General features: G+C 37.9%; 1 protein-coding gene across 18 annotated transcripts in view; it reads right to left on the bottom strand.

The window, feature by feature from the left end:
* ADGRL3 (adhesion G protein-coupled receptor L3) overlaps positions 1–21,179 on the bottom strand; it is a 572,691-nt gene that overhangs the window by 116,991 nt on the left and 434,521 nt on the right. For all 18 annotated transcript variants that reach the window (XM_068975496.1, XM_068975495.1, XM_068975497.1 and 15 more), the window contains 2 exons: positions 15,084–15,292; positions 13,598–13,774 (listed from right to left, as the gene is read on the bottom strand). In XM_068975496.1, the coding sequence (XP_068831597.1) occupies positions 13,598–13,774; positions 15,084–15,292 (386 nt within the window). The remainder of the gene's footprint in view (positions 1–13,597; positions 13,775–15,083; positions 15,293–21,179) is intronic.

The raw sequence follows: 21,179 nt of genomic DNA, 5'->3' as shown, positions 1-21,179 counted from the left end.
AGAGATATTACTTTGCCGACTAAGGTCCATCTAGTCAAGGCTATGGTTTTTCCTGTGGTCATGTATGGATGTGAGAGTTGGACTGTGAAGAAAGCTGAGCACCGAAGAATTGATGCGTTTGACCTGTGGTGTTGGAGAAGACTCTTGAGGGTCCCTTGGACTGCAAGGAGATCCAACCAGTCCATTCTGAAGGAGATTAGCCCTGGGATTTCTTTGGAAGGAATGATGCTAAAGCTGAAGCTCCAGTACTTTGGCCACCTCATGTGAAGAGTTGACTCATTGGAAAAGACTCTGATGCTGGGAGAGATTGGGGGCAGGAGGAGAAGGGGACAACAGAGGATGAGATAGCTGGATGGCATCACTGACTCGATGGATGTGAGTCTGAGTGAACTCCAGGAGATGGTGATGGTCAGGGAAGCCTGGCGTGCTGCGATTCATGGGGTCACAAAGAGTCGGACACGACTGAGCTACTAAACTGAACTGAACACAATTACAGAACAACTATACCAAAGAAACTCTTATACTGTTAAGAAAGTTCTAGGACCCACAACAAATTTCCCAATCTGAAGATCTGGCAAAGGGACTGAGAATCCCCTGGGAATTTGACTTTGGAGGCCAGTGGGATTTGGTCACAAAACTTCCACAGGACTGGGAAAACAGACTCTTGGAGGACACAAACAAACCTTGTGTGCCCCAGGCATCAGTATAAAGGAGCAGTGTCCCCACAAGAGACTGAGGCAGACTAACTTGTGAGTGTCCAGGAGTCCCCGGTGGAGGCAAGTGTCCACAGTGGCCTGCTACAGGGTCAGGGCACTGAGTAAAAAGGTGCATGATGCACAAGTCGTTTTGAAGTAGATCACCATTACCTTCATTACCCCTAACATAGTTTGGGTTCAGGACAAAAAGCAAGGAGGGAACACAGTCCTGGTCATCAATAGAAAACTGGGTTAAAGATTTACATCAGAACAAGACCCAGTTTCCCCCACAGTCAGTCTCTCTCATCAGGAAGCTACCATAGCCTCTTATCCTTATTTATCAGAGGGCAGACAGAATGAAAGTACATTCACAGAAAACTAACCAAACTGATCACAAGGACCATAACCTTGTCTAGCCCAATGCAACTAGAAGCCTTGCCATGTGGGGCCATCCAAGATGGACAGATCATGGTGGAGAGTTCTGATAAAACGTGGTCCACTGGAGAAGAGAATGGCAAATCACTTCAATATTCTTGCCTTGAGAACCCCATGTACAGTATAAAAAGGCAAAAAGATAGGACACTGAAAGATGAACTCCCCAGGTTGGTAGGTGCCCAATATGTTACTGGAGAAGAATGGAGAAATAACTTGAGAAAGAATAAAGAGATGGAACCAAAGTCAAAACAACACCCAGCTATGGATATGACTGGTCATGTAAATAAAGTCCAAGACAATAAAGAACAATATTACATAAGAACCCAGAGTGTTAGATCCATGAATCAAGGTAAATAGGAAGTGTTCAAACAGGAGATGGCAAGAGTCGACATCAACATTTTAGCAATCAGTGATTTAAAATGGACCAGAATGGGTGAAATTAATTCACATAACCTTTGTATCTACTACTGACGTCAAGAATCCCTTAGGAGAAATGGAGTAGCCCCCATAGTCAACAAAAGAGTCCAAAAATGCAGTACTTGGGTGCAATCTCAAAAATGACAGAATGATGTCTGTTTGTTTCCAAGGCAAACCATTCAATATCACAATAATCCAAGTCTATGCCCCAACCACTGTTCTGAAGAAGTTTAACTTGAATGCTTCTATGAAGACGTACAAGACCTTCTAGAATTAACGCCAAAGAAAAACATGTCCTTTTCATCATAGAGGACTGGAATGCACAAGAAGGAAGTCAAGAGAAACCTGTAGTAATATTCAAATTTGGCCTTGGAGTACAAAATGAAGCAGGGCAAAGGCTAATAGAGTTTTGCCAAGAGAACACACTGGTCATAGCAAACACCCTCTTCCAACAACACATGAGACAACTCTACACATGGATGTCACCAGATGCTCAATTCTGAAATCAGATTGATTATATTCTGCAGCCGAAGATGACTGTATAGCCGAAGCTATACAGTCAGCAAAAACAGGAACAGGAGATGATGTGGCTCAGATCATGAACTCCTTATTGCCAAATTCAGACTTAAATTGAAGAAAGTAGATAAAACCACTAGACGATTCAGGTATGACCTAAAACAAATCCTTTATGATTATACAGTGGGTGTGACAAATAAATTCAAGAGATTAATCTGATATAGTGCCTGAAGAAGTATGGATGGAGATTTGTGACATTGTACAGGAGGTGCCAATCAAGAACGTCCCCCCCAAAAATAGAAATGTAAAAAGTTAAAATGGAGGTCTTACAAACAACTGAGGAAGCCTTACAAACAACTGAGAAAAGAAGAGAAGCCAAAGGCAAAGTAAAAAGGAAAGATATACCTGTCTGAATGCAGAGTTCCAGAGAATAGCAAGGAGAGATAAGAAAGCCTTCCTCAGTGATCAATGTAAAGAAATAGAGGAAAATAATAAAATGGGGAAGACTAGAGACCTCTTCAAGAAAATTAAACATACCAAGGAAACTTTTAATGCAAAAATAGGCATAATAAAGGGCAGAAATGGTATGGACCTAAGAGAAGCAGAAGATATTAAGAAGAGGAGGCAAGAATACACAGAAGAACTGTACGAAAAACATCTTAAGGACCCAGGTGTGATCACTCACCTGGAGCCAGACATCCTGGATTCCGAAGTCAAGTGGTCTTACAAAGCATCACAACAAACAAAACTAGTTGGAGGTGATGGAATTCAGGCTGAGCTATTTCAAATCCTAATAGATGATGCCGTTAGAGTGCTGCACTCAATGTGCCAGCAAATTTGGAAAACTCAGCAGTGGCCACAGGACTGGAAAAGTTCAGTTTTCATTCCAATCCCAAAGAAAGGTAATGACAAAGAATGTTCAAACAACCATACAATTGCATTCCTCTCACATGCTAGCAAAGAAATGCTCAAAATTCTCCAAGCAAGGTTTCAACAGTATATGAATCAAGAACTTCCAGATGTTTAAGGTGGTGTTAGAAAAGGTAGAGGAACCAGAAATCAAATCGCCAACATCCATTTGATAATAGAAAAAGCACGAGATTTCCAGAAAACCATCTGCTTTGGCTTTATTGACTATGCCAAAGCCTTCAACTGTTAGATCACAATAAACTGTGGAAAATTCTTTAAGGGATGGGAATACCTGCCTCCTGTGAAACTAAATGCAGGTCAAGAAGCAACAGTTAGAACCAGAATGGAACAATGGACTTTTTCCAAATTGGGAAAGGAGTTATGTAAAGGTTGTATATTGTCATTCTGTCTATTTAAGTTATATGCAAGAATACATTATGGGAAATGCCTGGCTGGATGAAGCACAAGCTGGAATCAAGATTGCTGAGAGAAATACCAATAACCTCAGATATGCAGATGCCACCATCCTTATGGCAGAAAGCTAAGAATAACTAAAGGGCCTCTTGATGAAAGTGAAAGAGGAGAATGAAAAGGCTGGCTTAAAACTCAACATTCATGGCATCCAGTCGCATCACTTCATGGCAAATAGATGGTCAAACAATGGAAACAGTAACAGAGTTTATTTTCTTGGGCTCCAAAATCACTGCAGATGGTGACTACAGCCATGAAATTAAGACCCTTGCTCCTTGGAAGAAAAGCTATGACCAACCTAGACAGCATATTAAAAAGCAGAAGCATTACTTTGCCGACAAATTCTGTCTAGTCAAAGGTATGGTTTTTCTAGTAGTCATGTAGAGATGTGAGAGCTGACCATAAAGAAAGTTCAGCACTGAAGAACTGATGCCTTTGAACAGTGGTGTTGGAGAAGACTCTGGAGAGTCCTTTGAACTGCAAAGAGATCCAACCAGTCAATCCTAAAGGAAATCAGTCCTGAATATTCATTGGAGCAGGAGCTCCAATATTTTGGCCACCTGACATGAAAAGCTGACTCACTGGAAAAGACCCTGATGCTGGGAAAGATTGAAGGCAGAAGGAGAAGGGCACAACATAGGATGAGATGGTTGGATGGCATCATTGACTCGATGGACACGAGCAAGTTTGAGCAAGTTCCGGGAGTTGGTGGTGGACAAGGAAGCCTGGGTGCTGCAGTCTATGGGGTCGCAAAGAGTTGGACACGACTAAGTGACTGTACTGAAGTGAAGACATGGAAGCAACATAAAAGTCTACTGAAAGAAGAATGAATAAAGAAGATATAGTTTACACAATGGAAAATTATTCAGACATAAAAAAGAAGGAAATAGTGATAATTCTCCTCCCACCTTCAATCTTTCCCAGCATGAGGGTCTTTTCAAATGAGTCAGTTCTTCACATCAGGTGGCCAAAATATTGGAGTTTTAGCTTCAGTATCAGTCCTTCCAATGATTATTCAGGACTGACTTCCTTTAGGATGGACTGGTTGGATCTACTTGTCCAAATGACTCTCAAAATTCTTCTCCAACACCACAGTTCAAAAGCATCAATTCTTTGGTGCTCAGCTTTCATTATAGTCCAACTGTCACATCCATACATGACTACTGGAAATACCATAGCTTTAACTAGACAGACCTTTGTTGGCAAAGTCATGTCTCTGCTTTTTAATATGCCGTCTAGGCTAGTCATAACTTTTCTTCCAAGGAGCAAGTGTCTTTTCATCATTTGGTTTATCTTAAAAATCATCTCACACATGAAGAAGAAATTCAATCAATGAAAGGATTATGTATACTTAGTACTAACTTATGATTATAGTTAAAATTGAATTTGGTGGTGCTGACATTGTAGGAATTCACAATGTCCACATCACCATTTTGAAGCACTGGGAAGTTTTGGGCAGTTATGATGATATCTTGCTGTAAATCTATGTATAACTTGACAATTTCATTGTAAAAAAAAATAATCTGTCACTTTGAACAGTGATGCAAAGCACTGGTCTAAACGTCTTTCTTTCATGTACCAGTAAAGGACTATTTATTATTAGAAACTCAATTAAATATTGGAGTCTTGATAGTTAGCTACTCCTAGGATCAAAAGCTCAAAGGTTTTGAGGGCCTTGAGTATATAGTGAATTAAAAATTTATATTTTCAGAAATCTTTATAATTCTCACCATGATTTTAATAGATTTTGCTGTTCAATCACTAATTTAACCCTGAAACAATGTTAGAAAATAATTTTATTACCCTCATTTACCTGATTAATAATGGGTACAGTGAGTTCAGATAATGTGCTGTAGAAGAAAAGGCAATTACTTCAAGAGCTGGAATCAGGACACTAAGTTTCCTAAATTTTCTTATACTAACTTCCCTTCAGATTATAAAACAAGGAAATAAATTATGATTACAATACCTATTATGGTACTATGGATCAAATAAGACAATGTAAGTAGACATTAAAGAAATTATATCAATTCCTACTATCACTGGCCTCTCTGAGGCCTGAAGTCCTTATCAAATCTCTACTTTTTGCAATCTCCTTAAACCTTATTACTTATTTTTCTTATAAAGTATTTCTCACTAGAATTGCAGATGCAGTTCTGGCTGCTATTTTTAGCCATGTTCATCTACCGAAGACAATCAAGAACCTGAAAAATTTAAGGGTAAGGATTTAGGATGTGTTAGAAGATTGCAGGTTTTTGTTTTTTTTTGCTTAAAAATGCTACCACGTCTCAAAAATAAAACAAATAAGAGGAAGAATGCAACTAATACTCACTAAAATAATATAAAATTTACTTAAAATACACACCATAAAAAATTGAACCTTATTTCATGCTACCTCAACCCTGTCACTCATTTTGCTTAGTTATGGCATTTCATCTAGAGCATCTTCTTTGATTTCTTAAGGTCAAATTAAGGCTTTCCCCTAGGTGTCTTTACCTGGAGGAGGAAATGGCAACCCACTGCGGTATTCTTGCCAGGAAAATTCCATAGACAGAAGAAGCTGCCAACTATTTGTCATGGGGTCACAAAACGTCAGACTTGACTGAACGACACCACACCCACCATGTGTTTCTACAGCATTCTCTAACACAACAATAAGACATTTCTCATAAGCACTAATTTTGCTGATTATTTATCTGTATTACTAATTAGATCAGAAATTTTGTCCATCTCTAAAATAGTACTTATATATTTGAGGAACAAATGAAGGGTGGGATAAAGTGATTACAATGAAATAAATTGAGATTGATAAAACTAACTTTTCTTCCACGTTTCTCTTAATTAAAAACTTAAATGTTCCCATACAATGTAACTTTAACAAGGTGATCAAACTTAGTGACTCCTGTAAGTGGCTTCCTTCTGCAGTGGGAGTGAAAGTGTTAGCCGCTCAGTTGCGCCTGACTCTGCAGTCCCATAGACTGTAGCCCACCAGGCTCCTCTGTCCATGGAATTCTCCAGGCAAGAATCCTGGAGTGAGTTGCCATGCCCTTCTCCAAGGGAACTTCTCCACCCAGAGACTGAACTTAGGCCTCCAGCACTGCAGGCAGATTCTTCACTGTGTGAGCTACACAATGGGAAGGATACAGCATCTCCTACAAGGTATTATTTTGCCCAGAAAATTTAACCTGGATTTAATTATGAGGAAACAATCAGAAAGATTGAGATTGTGAAACATTCTATAGGACAAATAACCTGAACTCTGCAACATATCATTTTCATGAAAGACAAAAATAGGTAGAGTTACATCTAAAGAAGAGCAAAAAAATGTCACAACTAAAGATAATGTGTGATGTTTGAGTAGGTCCTAAGTGGAGACACAATGGCTATAAAGCAATTTATCAGGATAATTAGAACACCTGTGTATGAATTATACAGTAGATGATAATACTGAGTCAAAGTTAAATTTCTTGTGTGTTTTAATGGTAGAGACTTTTCCTGAAACACATTTGCTGCAAGATTTAGGAATTAAATATTATAAAATCAGCTATTTACTTTCAGGGAGTCAAATAATACAATATATATGTTATATACATACAGAGAAAAGTATAAGTCAAATGTGTCAAAAATTTAAATGTAATTCCAAATAAGGAGTATGTGAGTGTTTACCACTGTTTCATCTTTTTCTATTAAAGTTCTATAAAGAGTATAAAATATAAGTAATGAAAAAAAATTTTTTTCCCACTCTAACTACACTGTTCTTGTAGTTCACATCAGAATTACCCCAGTTCAGGATTTTGTTCTTGTCCCTTCTGCCTAGAAGAGTCTTTCCCTAGATGATCTGTAAGACTGATTCTCATTTCTTTCAGGTTTCTGTTCAAAATACTGAGCTTAGGGTCTAGCAGAGGAGGCAGACAATAAAATAGCATACTAGCAAATAAATAATTTCAGATTTTAATAAATCTATGAAGGAAACATATTACTATGAAATTGTTTGATAAGAAAATCCAATAATAGCTCTTGGTTCTAAGAGGTTGTCAAAAATTTTGATAGAGTTAGTATTTAAGATTATTCAATAAAATTTTACATTTTTGAAACCATTTTGTATTCATAGAATTTTACATATTTGGAGGGTATTTATGATTTACCTACTTTTACTTTTTTCCCTCTGAATAAATACATCAATTAAAGTATTATATACTTTGGTTGTTCAGTCTCTAAGTCATGTCTGACTCTTTGTGATACCATGAACTTCAGCATGCCAGGCTTCTCGGTCCTTCACTATCTCCCTGAGTATACTCAAACTCATGTCCATTGAGTCAGTGATGCCATCGAACCATCTCAGCCTCTGCCACCCCCTTCTCTTCTTGTCCTCAATCTTTCCCAACATCATGTTCTTTTCCAATGAGTCAGCTCTTCACGTCAGATGGCCAAAGTACTGGAGCGTCAGCTTCAGCATCATTCCTCCCAGTGAATATTCAGGACTGATTTTCTTTAGGAATGACTAGTTTGATCTTGGTGTCCAAGGGACTCTCAAGAGTCTTCTCCAACACCACAGTTCAAAAACATCGATTCTTCGATGCTCAGCCTTCTTTATGGTCTAACTTTCACATACATACATGATTACTGGAAAGATCACAGCTTTGACTAGATGGACCTTTGTCCACAAATGATGTTTCTGATTTTTAATACATTGTCTAGGTTTGTCATAGCTCTTTTTCCAGGAGGAAGCATCTTTAATTTCATGGCTGCAGTCACCATCCACATTGATTTTGGAGCCCAAGAACAGTTATGAGTTTTAATCTCTACCTTCACCTCAAACCCATTACAGTACAGATGACAATAAATAAAATGAGAATTAAAAAAACTGGGAATGAAAGTGTACAACCTTTATCAACAAACATTAAACATTCCATTTTTCACTAATAAAATCATCTCTTAAACTCTTAACTTTTCTTTTGGACTTTAAAAATAAAATTACTGTTTTTAAAAAGCAAGTACTTTCCTTCATGTTCCACTGCAGAATCCTGCAGTATATTTCCTTCTAACCTAGAAAGTCTAGCAATAAAATATCTGACACACAGAATCCATGGTATGAAGTTAAAAATTTCCAAATTGTTTGAAATTGTTCAAATTGTTTTAAATCAGTATTAAATTAAAAAAGAAATAGAATGTATTTAAACAGAAAAATAATACCTATACTTGGACTGGGGTAATGCTGAAGTAGAAGCAATAGGATATACTAAACTAAAAGGAAAAGAGAGGGCAAAAGAGAGATGCAAGCATCAAACCAAGGGAAATGAAGTCTTTTAAACATAATAAAATCAACATCAAGCTGAACTGACAGGAATGATCATGGGGACTTTTTAAATTCTCTCCCCCAAAATTATCATTTGAGTAGAGGAAAAAGCTATCAGTGATTTCTAAAGCATTTGTTACTGGGTTCTCAAAAACCACAGTAGAAATGTTAGTCAATTAGTTTGAAACTTATGACCCTGCAAACTAAAATACTCCTCCCAAACAGATTGTTCACAAAGAGAATTACTAGTAGGAGAAGAGACAGACATTTGAATTTAGTGTATTCAACATTTTACTGAACAGCAGACAAATCTGCACATGATTCCAATAATGAAAAGTTTTTAAAAATGCCATACATACTGCCACAGTTTGGTATAAAACTGTATTATATAAACTTTCATAATGGAAAGAGAAGAAAATCTAAAAGAGAAGAAAATCAAATGTTTCCATAGACAAGAGAAGCAGAGAAAACTCAAAAGTAGTTAACCAGCTGTGTAGGACTGAGCAGGACCCTGTGGGGCTCCCAGGCAAAAAAGTCTTTCCATATTCCCTGTCTCTTGTACAAAACAGTCTTCACTCAGCCTCCATGATCTTCCCTGAGTTCCAAAGGACAGATTCAAACAGTTGCTAATAAGAAAAGAGAGGAGATGAAGAGACAAGGAAGGAGCAGTCAAGAAATAATAGTGGAGCCTCAGGAAAGGGTTCCAGTTCCTCCTTAAGGCATATACATAGCAATGTCTTTGAGTTCTGTACAGAACCAAAACCCCCACCAAATGAAAGTTGTTAACTTAATGAAGCCTCCTTCATTGCAGAGAGAAGGTCACAGAAGAACCTCAAAAACCACAGAAGCTCATCCAAAGACCACCTGATGCCAGATGACCTCTGGATTGAAGGAATGCAGGCCACGCATGCACCCTGATCCTTATCAGCAACCCTGCCTACAAACTCTAAGACTCCTCACAACAGCCCCTCAGGTGGGGATGCACAATTTTGAGGGCATTAACCTGCAGTAGCCCCCTTTACTTGCTAAAGCAATGTTCTTTCCTAAGTCACCCAAAATTCTGCATCTGAGATTCAATTTATAGGAAAAGGAGTACGTCAAGGCTGTATATTGTCACCCTGCTATTTAACTTATATGCAGAGTACATCATGAGAAACGCTGGACTGGAAGAAACACAAGCTGGAATCAAGATTGCCGGGAGAAATCTCAATAACCTCAGATATGCAGATGACACCACCCTTATGGCAGAAAGTGAAGAGGAGCTAAAAAGCCTCTTGATGAAAGTGAAAGAGGAGAGTGAAAAAGTTGGCTTAAAGCTCAACATTCAGATAACGAAGATCTTGGCATCCGGTCCCATCACTTCATGGGAAATAGATGGGGAAACAGTGGAAACAGTGTCAGACTTTATGTTTTTTGGCTCCAAAATCACTGCAGATGGTGACTGGAGCCATGAAATTAAAAGACACTTACTCCTTGGAAGAAAAGTTATAACCAACCTAGATAGCATATTCAAAAGCAGAGACATTACTTTGCCAACTAAGGTCCATCTAGTCAAGGCTATGGCTTTTCCTGTGGCCATGCATGGATGTGACAGTCGGACTGTGAAGAAGGCTGAGTGCTGAAGAATTGATGCTTTTGAACTGTGGTGTTGGAGAAGACTCTTGAGAGTCCCTTGGCCTGCAAGGAGATCCAACCAGTCCATTCTGAAGGAGATCAGCCCTGGGATTTCTTTGGAAGGAATGATGCTAAAGCTGAAGCTCCAGTACTTTGGCCACCTCATGTGAAGAATTGACTCATTGGAAAAGACTCTGATGCTGGGAGGGATTGGGGGCAGGAGGAGAAGGGGACGACCCAGGATGAGATGGATGGATGGCATCACTGACTCGATGGATGTGAGTCTGAGTGAACTCCGGGTGTTGGTGATGGACAGGGAGGCCTGGTGTGCTGTGATTCATGGGGTCACAAAGAGTCAGACACGACTGAGTAACTGAACTGAACTGGTGCACAGAGGCAGGTTTTCAGTAATATTGTCACTTCATGTGTGTGAGCGCTAAGTCACTTCAGTTGTGTCTGACTATTGCGACACTATGGACTCCTCAGACCGTGGGATTCTCCAGGCAAGAATGCTGGAGTGGGTTACCATGCTTCCTCCAGGTGATCTTCCCAACCCAGGGATCAAACCCGTGGTTCTTATGTCTCCTGCACTGGCAGGTGCGTTCTTTACCATTAGCATCACCTGGGAAGACCTATTGTCACTTTAGTGCATCCCTTTCCTTCAAAAATCAGTCTTAATGCTTTTCTCCCTTGATAAACTGCAAACTAGCTGAGGCCAGTGACCTCCTTTCTCTTATTTCCCACAATATTTTGTGGGGATGGGTTATACCAGAGCTTTCGGAAAGACAGAGTAATCATTTACTAAGAAAGAAAAGACTGATAGGGAAACATCAAAAGTGTTGTTCTGGAATTGTGACACTGATTAGAAGTCTAGATGGATATATCAAGTTAACTATTGAATCTAGGAGTCTGGAGTTAAGAAATGGGGATAGGATCTGGGGATCATGAGATGATGGTCACAGCATACCACCATATGAGATCAACTACAGAGAAATGGATAGTGCCTGGAGTACATCTAGGATTATACTCCTGGCCAGGGCAACAACAAGAGGCTGTGGAGATGGGGAGGCACCAGCAAAGGAAGCTCAAAAGGACCAGTTGCTGAGGCAGGAAAGAGATAAGAGAGAATAGCGTACCCTAGGCAAAGTGTTCCAAGAATGTGGTTGATGCAAGTTTTACACAGGTTACCTTCCTAAATTCATCCCACTTATCCTTCAGTGCAGGTCACTTTTTTGATAAGCCCTCTCTGAGCAGTCCTGCCTCAGATGAAGCCCTTCTGTGTCCTAAATCACAGTGTAGGTATCAATTATAAGGCTTATCACAATTATGACTGAAGCTTCATTTCTCTGCCCTTTCCTTCCCCTCAACAACGTAAGCATCATGAATGACCTAAGTTCTACTGGAATGCTAGAATCTTGTGGTATCTCTGGCAGATCAGAAGGAATGAGTTACATTTATTGAGAATCTATTGTGTAACAAACACATCAATATCTTTACTTCGGTGCTTGAAAAATATTCTTTAAAAGAAAGAAGGAAGTACTGAATGAATTGCAGGGATAACACAGATGATAGAAAAGAGCAACTCAGTACATCGGTAGAGCCCTGGAGTGAAGATCCATCAGGACACCACAGATTAATATCAACAGCATCTAGATTCAGCTAATTCTTCTTGCTCTTTCCAAGCTCATCAAGCAAAATTCTCCAATGTAATTTTGTTTTCTTTATAGATTTCCCTGTGGAATTAGAAACTGATAACTAGACAATGTAAATATCTATTCTAACTGGCTAGTGCATATCTCACTGTGCATGAATAAACTAGCCTTCATTTCTAGACATTAGTCTAATGTAAGTTTGGTTGCTGTGTTTCCTTTCGGACTTTCAGGGATGATCATTCTGTTTGCTTCTCGTTTTTCAAGTGTCAAATTCATGTTGCGTGATCAAGATGGGAATGACTCTCATAGCTGCAAGAGATTGTGACAGAAGAAATCAAGGGCATACTTTGTTACTGACTGCTGAAGGAAAATACTGATTTCCATTTATTTTATCTCTTTTTGACACACAAGAATGGTCACAGTCAAGATTCTTGTGTAATGGACTGAGTAGAGATTGTTGCAATGGACTGAGCAAAAAATTGCATTTTCTTGTTCCTTGAAATATGATCCATTTTCCTGTGTTTGAATTTATACCCTAAGCTGAAAAGAGAGAATCCTAGAGTCATAAGAACACAATCCGGGTTTAAATCTAATATTTGTTAGTGTAGCCAATCTTGCTTAGCTTATCAATTTGTGAAATTCTGACAAAATACTGTTTGTAGTCATTAAAAGACCAAATTTGATTGTGTTGACCCAGCTAAGGTAATTTATTAGCTGCTGAGTGGGCTTGGATTTGGTTTTCCTCTAAGATACCTTTATCATTTTTAACTTCAAAAGAGCCAAAGAAAATTTTGGATAAAATTATTGGATCGATGATATCAGGTAGATAAAATCTTTGCCATGGTTTTTATGTTTTAAGATGTATTGGAGAATGAATGATACTTCCTCTATTTTTATTGACATCAGGAAGATGAGAAGAGAATTCACAATCATAATTCCTTGTTACAACCTATCTATCAATCCCTTTGTATTTTTATATCCTAACTATATCTGAAATCTAAATACTCATCCTGCCTTCCATGATAACCAGTCACCTAGAGAGAGACTGATGCATCCATGTTAGCCATGTTTATGATTTTGGAAACAATCTATTACCTGAATATTTCCTTAGAATTGTGTCTTCTGAATGGGCAGAACCATTATTACAATGTGTTTAATGGCTATTTTCCCAATACTCATTTTGAGAGTATTTGATCTCATGTATGGCTCCTTAGTCTTCAGCCTAACAGATTCTAGCTTCCTAACCCCATTGCCCTGATCTGTAGTGCTGAGGTCCTATCTTGTCCAGATCATGAGGATATGGTCTGACATTTATTCATACAAAATAAAAGCAGGGAATAACAGGGGAAGTTTTATCAGCAAAATTTTATTTCATATCAGATTTCAAGATTATGGACTATATTGATAATAGAAAAAAAAAAAAAGAGTTCTTTGAATCATCCACTATGGTATGGGTTGAACATCAGAGAGTTCTTGAATAGAATTACTACAAAAGCTAGAATATTCTCCAAGATAGGTTGAGAGGTAAGACTTTTTATAGTTAGTGTCTTAACTGTATGCTAAGGAATTTTATCGTACGCTATATATCTTACCTTAACTTCCACATGTGCCATCAGTACTGCAAAATTGGTTAGGTGGTTACAAGAGCATGTAGTATGTGTCTTATTTGTTGTCAGGAGCCGACAGCCTTGGGTTGACCAGTAACCTGTCATTGTGCGCTTGGAATAGCTCCAAAATGAACAGTTAGGATTGAAGTTTTCCTCAGACTGCTACAGAAAAAAAAAAAAAAATCAGTAAAGCCAATAACTACTTTATGATCATGCAAATTAAGTAGGCATTTTATTTATATCTAACAAAACTTCATACTATGTTCCAGTATTTCTGGAGATGTCTACCGATGTTTTCATATTAAGTGGGGCTTATCAATTCTAAATAAAGTTGAATATACGAATATATGTTATTTATGCCCCTTGATTACAGGTGAATTCATTTAAAAATAATATTAAAGGGATACTAGTATTATCTCAGAATCACATCAATTAATATATCCTACAAAGCAAAGAATTGCTGTATACAATAAATTTCTGAGATGATAAAAGGGAAAGTGAAAGAAAAGGGAAAGTGAAAATTGCTCAGTCTTGTTCGATTCTTTGCTACACCATGGACTGTAGCCCACCAGACTTCTCTGTCCATGAAATTCTTCAGGCAAAGATACTTAATATTCTAAGAACTATGGGCTGCCATTCATTCTACAGGGGATCTTCTCAACCACAGGATCAAACCTGGGAATCCTGCATTACAGGCAGATTTTTTACCATCTGAGCCACCAGGAAAGCCTCTCTGAGAGAACAGTCTTTAAAATTTTTTGTTCAATTTACACTACAATCTTTGTATATGCATAAAATTATATCTACACACAAAGGGCATAATTACTTGTAATGTCAGATGTGTAGTTATGTCCAGTTCCACTGAACATATTCGTAGTTCTTTTTAATTACAGAGAAGTATTTATAAATCCATCTATGAATACTTTTACCTAATTGCTACTTTTGAACTGTGGTGTTGGAGAGATTCTTGAGAGTCCCTTGGGCTGCAGAGAGATCAAACCAGTCAACGCTAAAGGAAATCAGTCCTGAATATTCATTGGAAGGACTGACACTGAAGCTGAAGCTCCAATACTTTGGCCACCTGATGCAAAGAGCTGACTCAATGGAAAATACCCTAATGCTGGGAATGATTGAGGGCAGGAAAAGAAGGGGGCAACAGTGGATGAGATGATTGGATGAAATCACTGATTTGATGGACATGAGTTTGAGCAAGCTCCAGGAGTTGGTGATGGACAGAGAAGCCTGGCATGTTGCAAGTCCATAAGGTTGCAAAGAGTAAGACACAACTGAGTGACTGAACTGAACTGAATTGATATACATATACAAGAATTACTCTCCTCCCTCACTTTGGGGAAAAAAGTCACTATTTCATAGAAAATGAATTTCTATATGTCAAATAATATGGACAATGAAAGGAAATTAATATACTTCATAATTATAACAAATATAATGTGGATAAACATTTTCTTACCTTGATGTGTTTAACAGTGAACACCACAGGATCAGCCAAATAAACCTTATTACTGAACTCTTTGTTTATGGCTGCTGTAATAACTGGAGAATTGACGATAACAGAATGATTGGTGGACATGGCCTCTGTTCCTAACTTCATGCTGGCATTCTCCGTGGACAAATAAGGACCCAAGTTGTTATAAAGGACAAAGGCCACTCTGATCTCTCCTAAAATAAGTACATATATATTGGGAAGAAACTAATTAGCTTGTACATCCATTTTAGACTAGGTGTTTCTAATTAGATTATAATCAAATTTATATATTATATATATTCACAACAAAATTCAAACATTCATTTCAACCAAAGTGCCAGTCATTCATGAGGAAAGGAGAGTCTAATGATATGAAAATAACTACATATCAGTACTAAAGAAACAAACATACAAATAAAAAACCTTAATCCCTATCTCATTCGAATCAAAGAGAGTCTGGAACAAAATATCAGATATCTATGTGATCTTTTGGAAAGCAAAGATTCTTTGGATAGGACCTAAAAGCCACTAATTATGAAAGAAAAAGATGGCAAACTAAATTTTATCAAAATTGAAAATCTGTGTCTACCAAAATACAATATTAAGAAAATTAAGAAGATAGCCACAAACTAGGAAATATAAATGCATATGACTTATAAATACATAAAGCATTTCTTCTACTCAACAAAAAATTTCATACTAAAATGGAAAAACATAAAATTATTATAAAGTATTATTATACTTTATTATAGGTATATAAAAAGCTAACAGATACAAGAAAAACTGTCAACATTATTCATAATTAGGGAAGTAAAAATCAAAATAATATTGAGACAGCATTTCATACCCACTAGAATCTCCACAACTCACACTGCAAAAGACTAGCCACACTAATGTTGGTAAAAGTGTGGAATAAATGAACCTCTGCATACTATTGGTAGGAGTTCAACTATTTGGAAAAATATTTGGCAATTTCTTATAAAGTTAAATGTATATCTACCCTTGCTAGATACATGGAAACATATTTACACAAAGAAAGAAAAGGTTGTATAAGCATGTTTATAACTACCTTATTCACAAAAGTCCAAAAATAGAAACAACTCAAAGTATATCAATTGGAGAATAAATAAATTATGGCTTATTAAAATAACAGAATTACTATACATCAATGAAGAACAAACTAATGATAGATGGAGCATCATGACTGAATCCACAAAATATTATACAGAATTAAAGAATACAGATGGAAAGAATACACACTTTATTATTCCAGTTACATGAAGTCTAAGAACAGACAAAATTTGTAATTAGAAATATTAATGAGAATAAAGCAGTTCATCAGTTTGGGAGATGGGGTGAGAAAACCAGAAAGAGACATCAGGACATTTTCTGGATTGTTGTTCAGTTGATAAATCATGTCCAACTTTTTGCGATCCCATGGACTACAGCATGCCAGGTTCCATGTCCTTCACTATCTCCTGAAGTCTGCTCAAATCCATGTCCATTGACTGGGTGATGTTCTCTAACAGCCTCTTTCTTTGGCACCCCTTGTCCTTTTGAATTCAGTGTTTTCCAGAATCAGAGTCTTTTCTAGTGAGTCAGCTCTTCGTGTAAGTTGGCCAAAGTATTAGAGCTTCAGCTTCAGCTTCAGCATCAGTCCTTTAAATGTATATTCAGGGTTGATTTCCTTTAGGATCGACTGGTTTGATCTTCCTGCAGTCCAAAGGACTTCTCCAGCACCATGATTCAAAAATATCAATTCTGTGGCATTTAGCCTTTTTTATAGTCCAACTTTCACATCTGTACATGATTACTGGAAAAAAACATAGCTTTGACTATATGGACTTTCATCTGCAAAGTGATGTCTCTGATGTCTAGCTTTGTCATCGCTTGCCTTCCAAGGAGTAAGCACCTTTTAATTTCATGGCTGCAGTCACTGTCTGCAGTGATTTTGGAGCAAAAGAAATTAAAGTCTGTCACTGCTTATAGTTTCTCCTTCTATTTGCCATGAAGTGATGGGACCACATGCCATGATCTTAGTTTTTTAATGTTGAGTTTCAAATAAGTTTTTTCATTCTCTTTCACCCTCATCAAGAAATTCTTAGGTCCTCCTCAATTTCTGCCATTAGAGTGGCATTATCTGCATATCTGAGGTTGTTGATATTTCTCCTGGCAATCTTAATTCCAGTTTATGATTCATCTAGTCCAATATTTCACATGATATATTCTACACAGAAGTTAAATAAGCAGAGCAACAATAAACAGACTTGTTGTACTCCTTTCCCAATTCTGAAGTAATCTGTTGTTCCATGTCCAGTTCTAACTGTTGCTACTTTCAGTTCAGTTAAGTTCAGTCATTCAGTGAGGTCCAGCTCTTTGCGACCCCATTGACTGCAGCACGTCTGGCCTCCCTGTCCATCACAAATTCCTGGAGTTTACCCAAACTCATGTCCATTGAGTCAGTGATGCCATCCAACCATCTCATTCTCTGCCATCCCCTTCTCCTCCAGCCTTCAATCTTTCCCAGCATCAGGATCTTTTCAAATGAGTCAGCTCTTTGCATCAGGTGGCCAAATTATTGGAGTTTCAGCTTCAACATTAGTCCTTTCAGTGAATATTCAGGACTGATTTCCTTTAGGATGGACTGGCTGGATCTCCTTGCAGCCCAAGGAACTCTCAAGAGTCTTCAACACCACAGTTCAAAAGTATTAATTCTGTGGCCCTCAGATTTCTTTATAGTCCTACTCTCACATCCATACATGACTACTGGAAAGACCATAGCCTTTGACTAGATGGACCTTTGTTGGCAAAGTAATGTTTCTGCTTTTTAATACAGTGTTTAGGTTGGTCATAACTTTTCTTCCAAGGAGTAAGCGTCTTTTAATTTCATGACTGCAGTCACCGTCTGCAGTGATTATGGAGCCCCAAAAAATAAAGTTTGACACTGTTTCCACTGTTTCCCCATCCATTTCCCATGAAGTGATGGGACCGAAAGTCATGATCTTACTTTTCTGATGCTGAGCTTTAAGCCAACTTTTTCACTCTCCTCTTTCACTTTTATCAAGAGGCTCTTTAGTTCTTCTTCAATTTCTGCCATAATGGTGGTGTCATCTGCATATCTGAGGTTATTGATATTTCTCCTGGAAATCTTAATTCCAGCTTGGGTTTCATTCAGCCAAGAATTTCTCATTATGTATTTTCCATAGAAGTTAAATAAGCAGGGTGACAATATATAGCCTCGACATATTCCTTTCCCGATTTAGAACCAGTCTGTTGTCCCATGTCGAGTTCTAACTATTGCTTTCTGACCTGCATACAGATTAAGAGGCAGGTCAGGTGGTCTGGTATTCCCATCTCTTTCAGAATTTTCCAATTGATTGTGATCCACACAGTCAAACGCTTTGGCATAGTCAATAAAGCAGGTATAGATGTTTTTCTGGAACTCTCTTGCTTTTTTGATGATCCAATGGGTGTTGACAATTTGATTTCTGGTTCCTCTGCCTTTTCTAAAACCAGCTTGAACATCAAGAAGTTCACGGTTCACTATTGTTGAAGCCTGGCTTGGAGAATTTTGAGCATTACTTTACCAGCATGTGAGATGAGTGCAATTAAGAGATAGTTTGAGCATTCTTTGGCATTACCTTTCTTTGGGATTGGAATGAAAAGTGGCCTTTTCCAGTCCTGTGGCCACTGCTGAGTTTTCCAAATTTGCTGGCACATTGAGTGCAGCACTTTCACAGCATCGTTTTTTAGGATTTAATATAGCTCAACTGGAATTCCATCACCTCCACTAGCTTTTTTCGTACTAATGCTTCCTAAGGCCTATTTAATTTCACATTCCAAGATGACTGGCTCTAGGTGAGTCATCACACCATCATGATTATCTGGGTTGTGATGAATTTTTTTGTATAGTTCTTGCCACTTCTTAATATCTTCTGCTTCTGTTAGGTCCATACCATTTCTGTCCTTTATAGAGCCCATCTTTGCATGAAATATTTCCTTGGCATCCCTAATTTTCTTGAAGAGATCTCTAGTATTTCCCAATCTCCTCTATTTCTTTGTACTGATCACTGAGGAAGGCTTTCTTATCTCTTCTTGCTATTCTTTAGAACTCTGCATTCAAATGGGTATATTTTTCCTTTTCTCCTTTGCTTTTCGGTTCTCTTCTTTTGTTAGCTACATGTAAGGCCCTCCTCACATAGCCATTTTTCTTTTTTACATTTCTTTTTCTTGGGGATGGTCTTGATTCCTGACTCCTGTACAATGTCATGAACCTCTTTACCTGCATATGAATTATTCAGGCAACAGGTAATGTGGTCTGGTATTATTATCTCTTTAAGAATTTTCCACAGTTTGCTGTTATATACATAGTTAAAGGCTTTAGTTGAGTCAATGAAGTAGAAGTAGATGCTTTTTCTGGAATCTCCTTCCTTTCTTTATGATCAGTGAATGCTAGCAATAAGACCTCTGTGTCCTCTGCCTTTTCTAAACTCAGCTTTTAAATAAGTAAGTTCTCAGTTCACACACCACTGAAGCCTAGCTTGAAGCATAACCTACTAGAATGTGAAATGAACAACTGTACAAAAATTTGAACATTCTTTGGCATTGGAATGAAACTGAAATTTTCCAGTCCTGTGCCTCCTGCTGAGTTTTCCAAATTTGCTGCCATATTGAGTGCAGCACTTTAAAAACATCACTCATCTTATTTTATGTGATGTAACAGAGATATGTATAACTGTCAAATTCATCAAGCTAAATACTTAAGATCCTGTTGTTCAGTCACCAAGTCATGTCCGACTCTTTGTGACTCCACAGACTGCAGCATGCCTGGCTTCCCTGTCCCTCACCATCTCCTGGAAATTGCCCATGTTTGTGTCCATTGAATCTGTGATGCTATCCAACCATCTCATCCTCTGTCCCCCTCTTCTCCTTCTGCCTTCAGTCTTTCCCAGAATCAGGGTCTTTTTCAATTAGTCAGCTCTTTGCATCAGGTGGCCAAAGTATTGGAGATTCAGCTTCAGCTTCAGCATCAGTCCTTCCAATGAGTATTCAGAGTTGATTTCCTTTAGGACCGACTTATTTGATCTGTTTGCTGTCAGATCAGATCAAGCAAGGAGATCAAACACTTAAGATAAGTGCATTATTATATTCCAATTATTTCTCAATTTCAATTAAAATAAAATAAAATATTCAAAATCTTTACCTGTAGTTACTGAAGGGGAGGGAGTCTGGGAGAAGGAAGGATTGGGAGTTTGAGATTAGCAGATGCAAATTATGTAGAGAATGATTAAACAATAATGTCCTACTATAGAGTGCAGCATATTTAATATCCTGCAATAAACCATAATGGAAAAGAATGGATATGTATATTGTAAATATAACATTGTAAATAACTGTATTTCAATGAATTTTAAAAATTCCTTACCTGTCTTAAACCTCAACTATCATATTCAAGATCACATTCTTTTTATGTCCTTCTACCTTATTTTTTCTCTTGTGACAATCTCTTACTTATAAATCCCCTGTAAAATTAACTTTTTATCATGTTTCTCTTAAATTTTACATAATTTCCTTTCTTAAAGCCCTATGTCTTACTTCCAGTATAAATCCATTTTTGTTCCCCAAGAGACAGGTACTGTCCTGACCACTGTAGTAACCAAGACAGGGAAATCCCTGAATCTTAGAGTGAAGTGGGAATAAAGATAAAAATTAATACATTTTTTGAGGAAGGAGGGGGCTGTCCAATATCTAAATTGCACTCCCACATTTGGGAAATGCCCTACTCTTAAATACTTATAGACACAAAAGGGACATATATTTGCTTTCCCAGCCTGCCTTTCAAAGAGGTTGCTTGGGGCACCTCAGTTCAACGTGTCCAGTCAGATGCACTAGCCTCAGATTTCAGATGGGGAGCTAGTGACTCCAGGAAGTAGGAGGTGGAGCAGCAGCAGCAGCACCTTCCCCTGAGGCAGTAGTGACATATCACAGCACTCTTTCTGTGTGATGACACTGGCTGCTGTCAGCCTCTTTGCTCTTGTATGTTTTCCGGGCCTGATTATCTAGCTGTCTCAGTAATACTAT

This window comes from Capricornis sumatraensis, chromosome 7 (genome assembly GCF_032405125.1).
Source record: "Capricornis sumatraensis isolate serow.1 chromosome 7, serow.2, whole genome shotgun sequence".
In the NCBI taxonomy this organism is placed as follows: Eukaryota; Metazoa; Chordata; class Mammalia; order Artiodactyla; family Bovidae; genus Capricornis; species Capricornis sumatraensis.
This window is presented reverse-complemented; position numbering and strand designations above follow the sequence as displayed.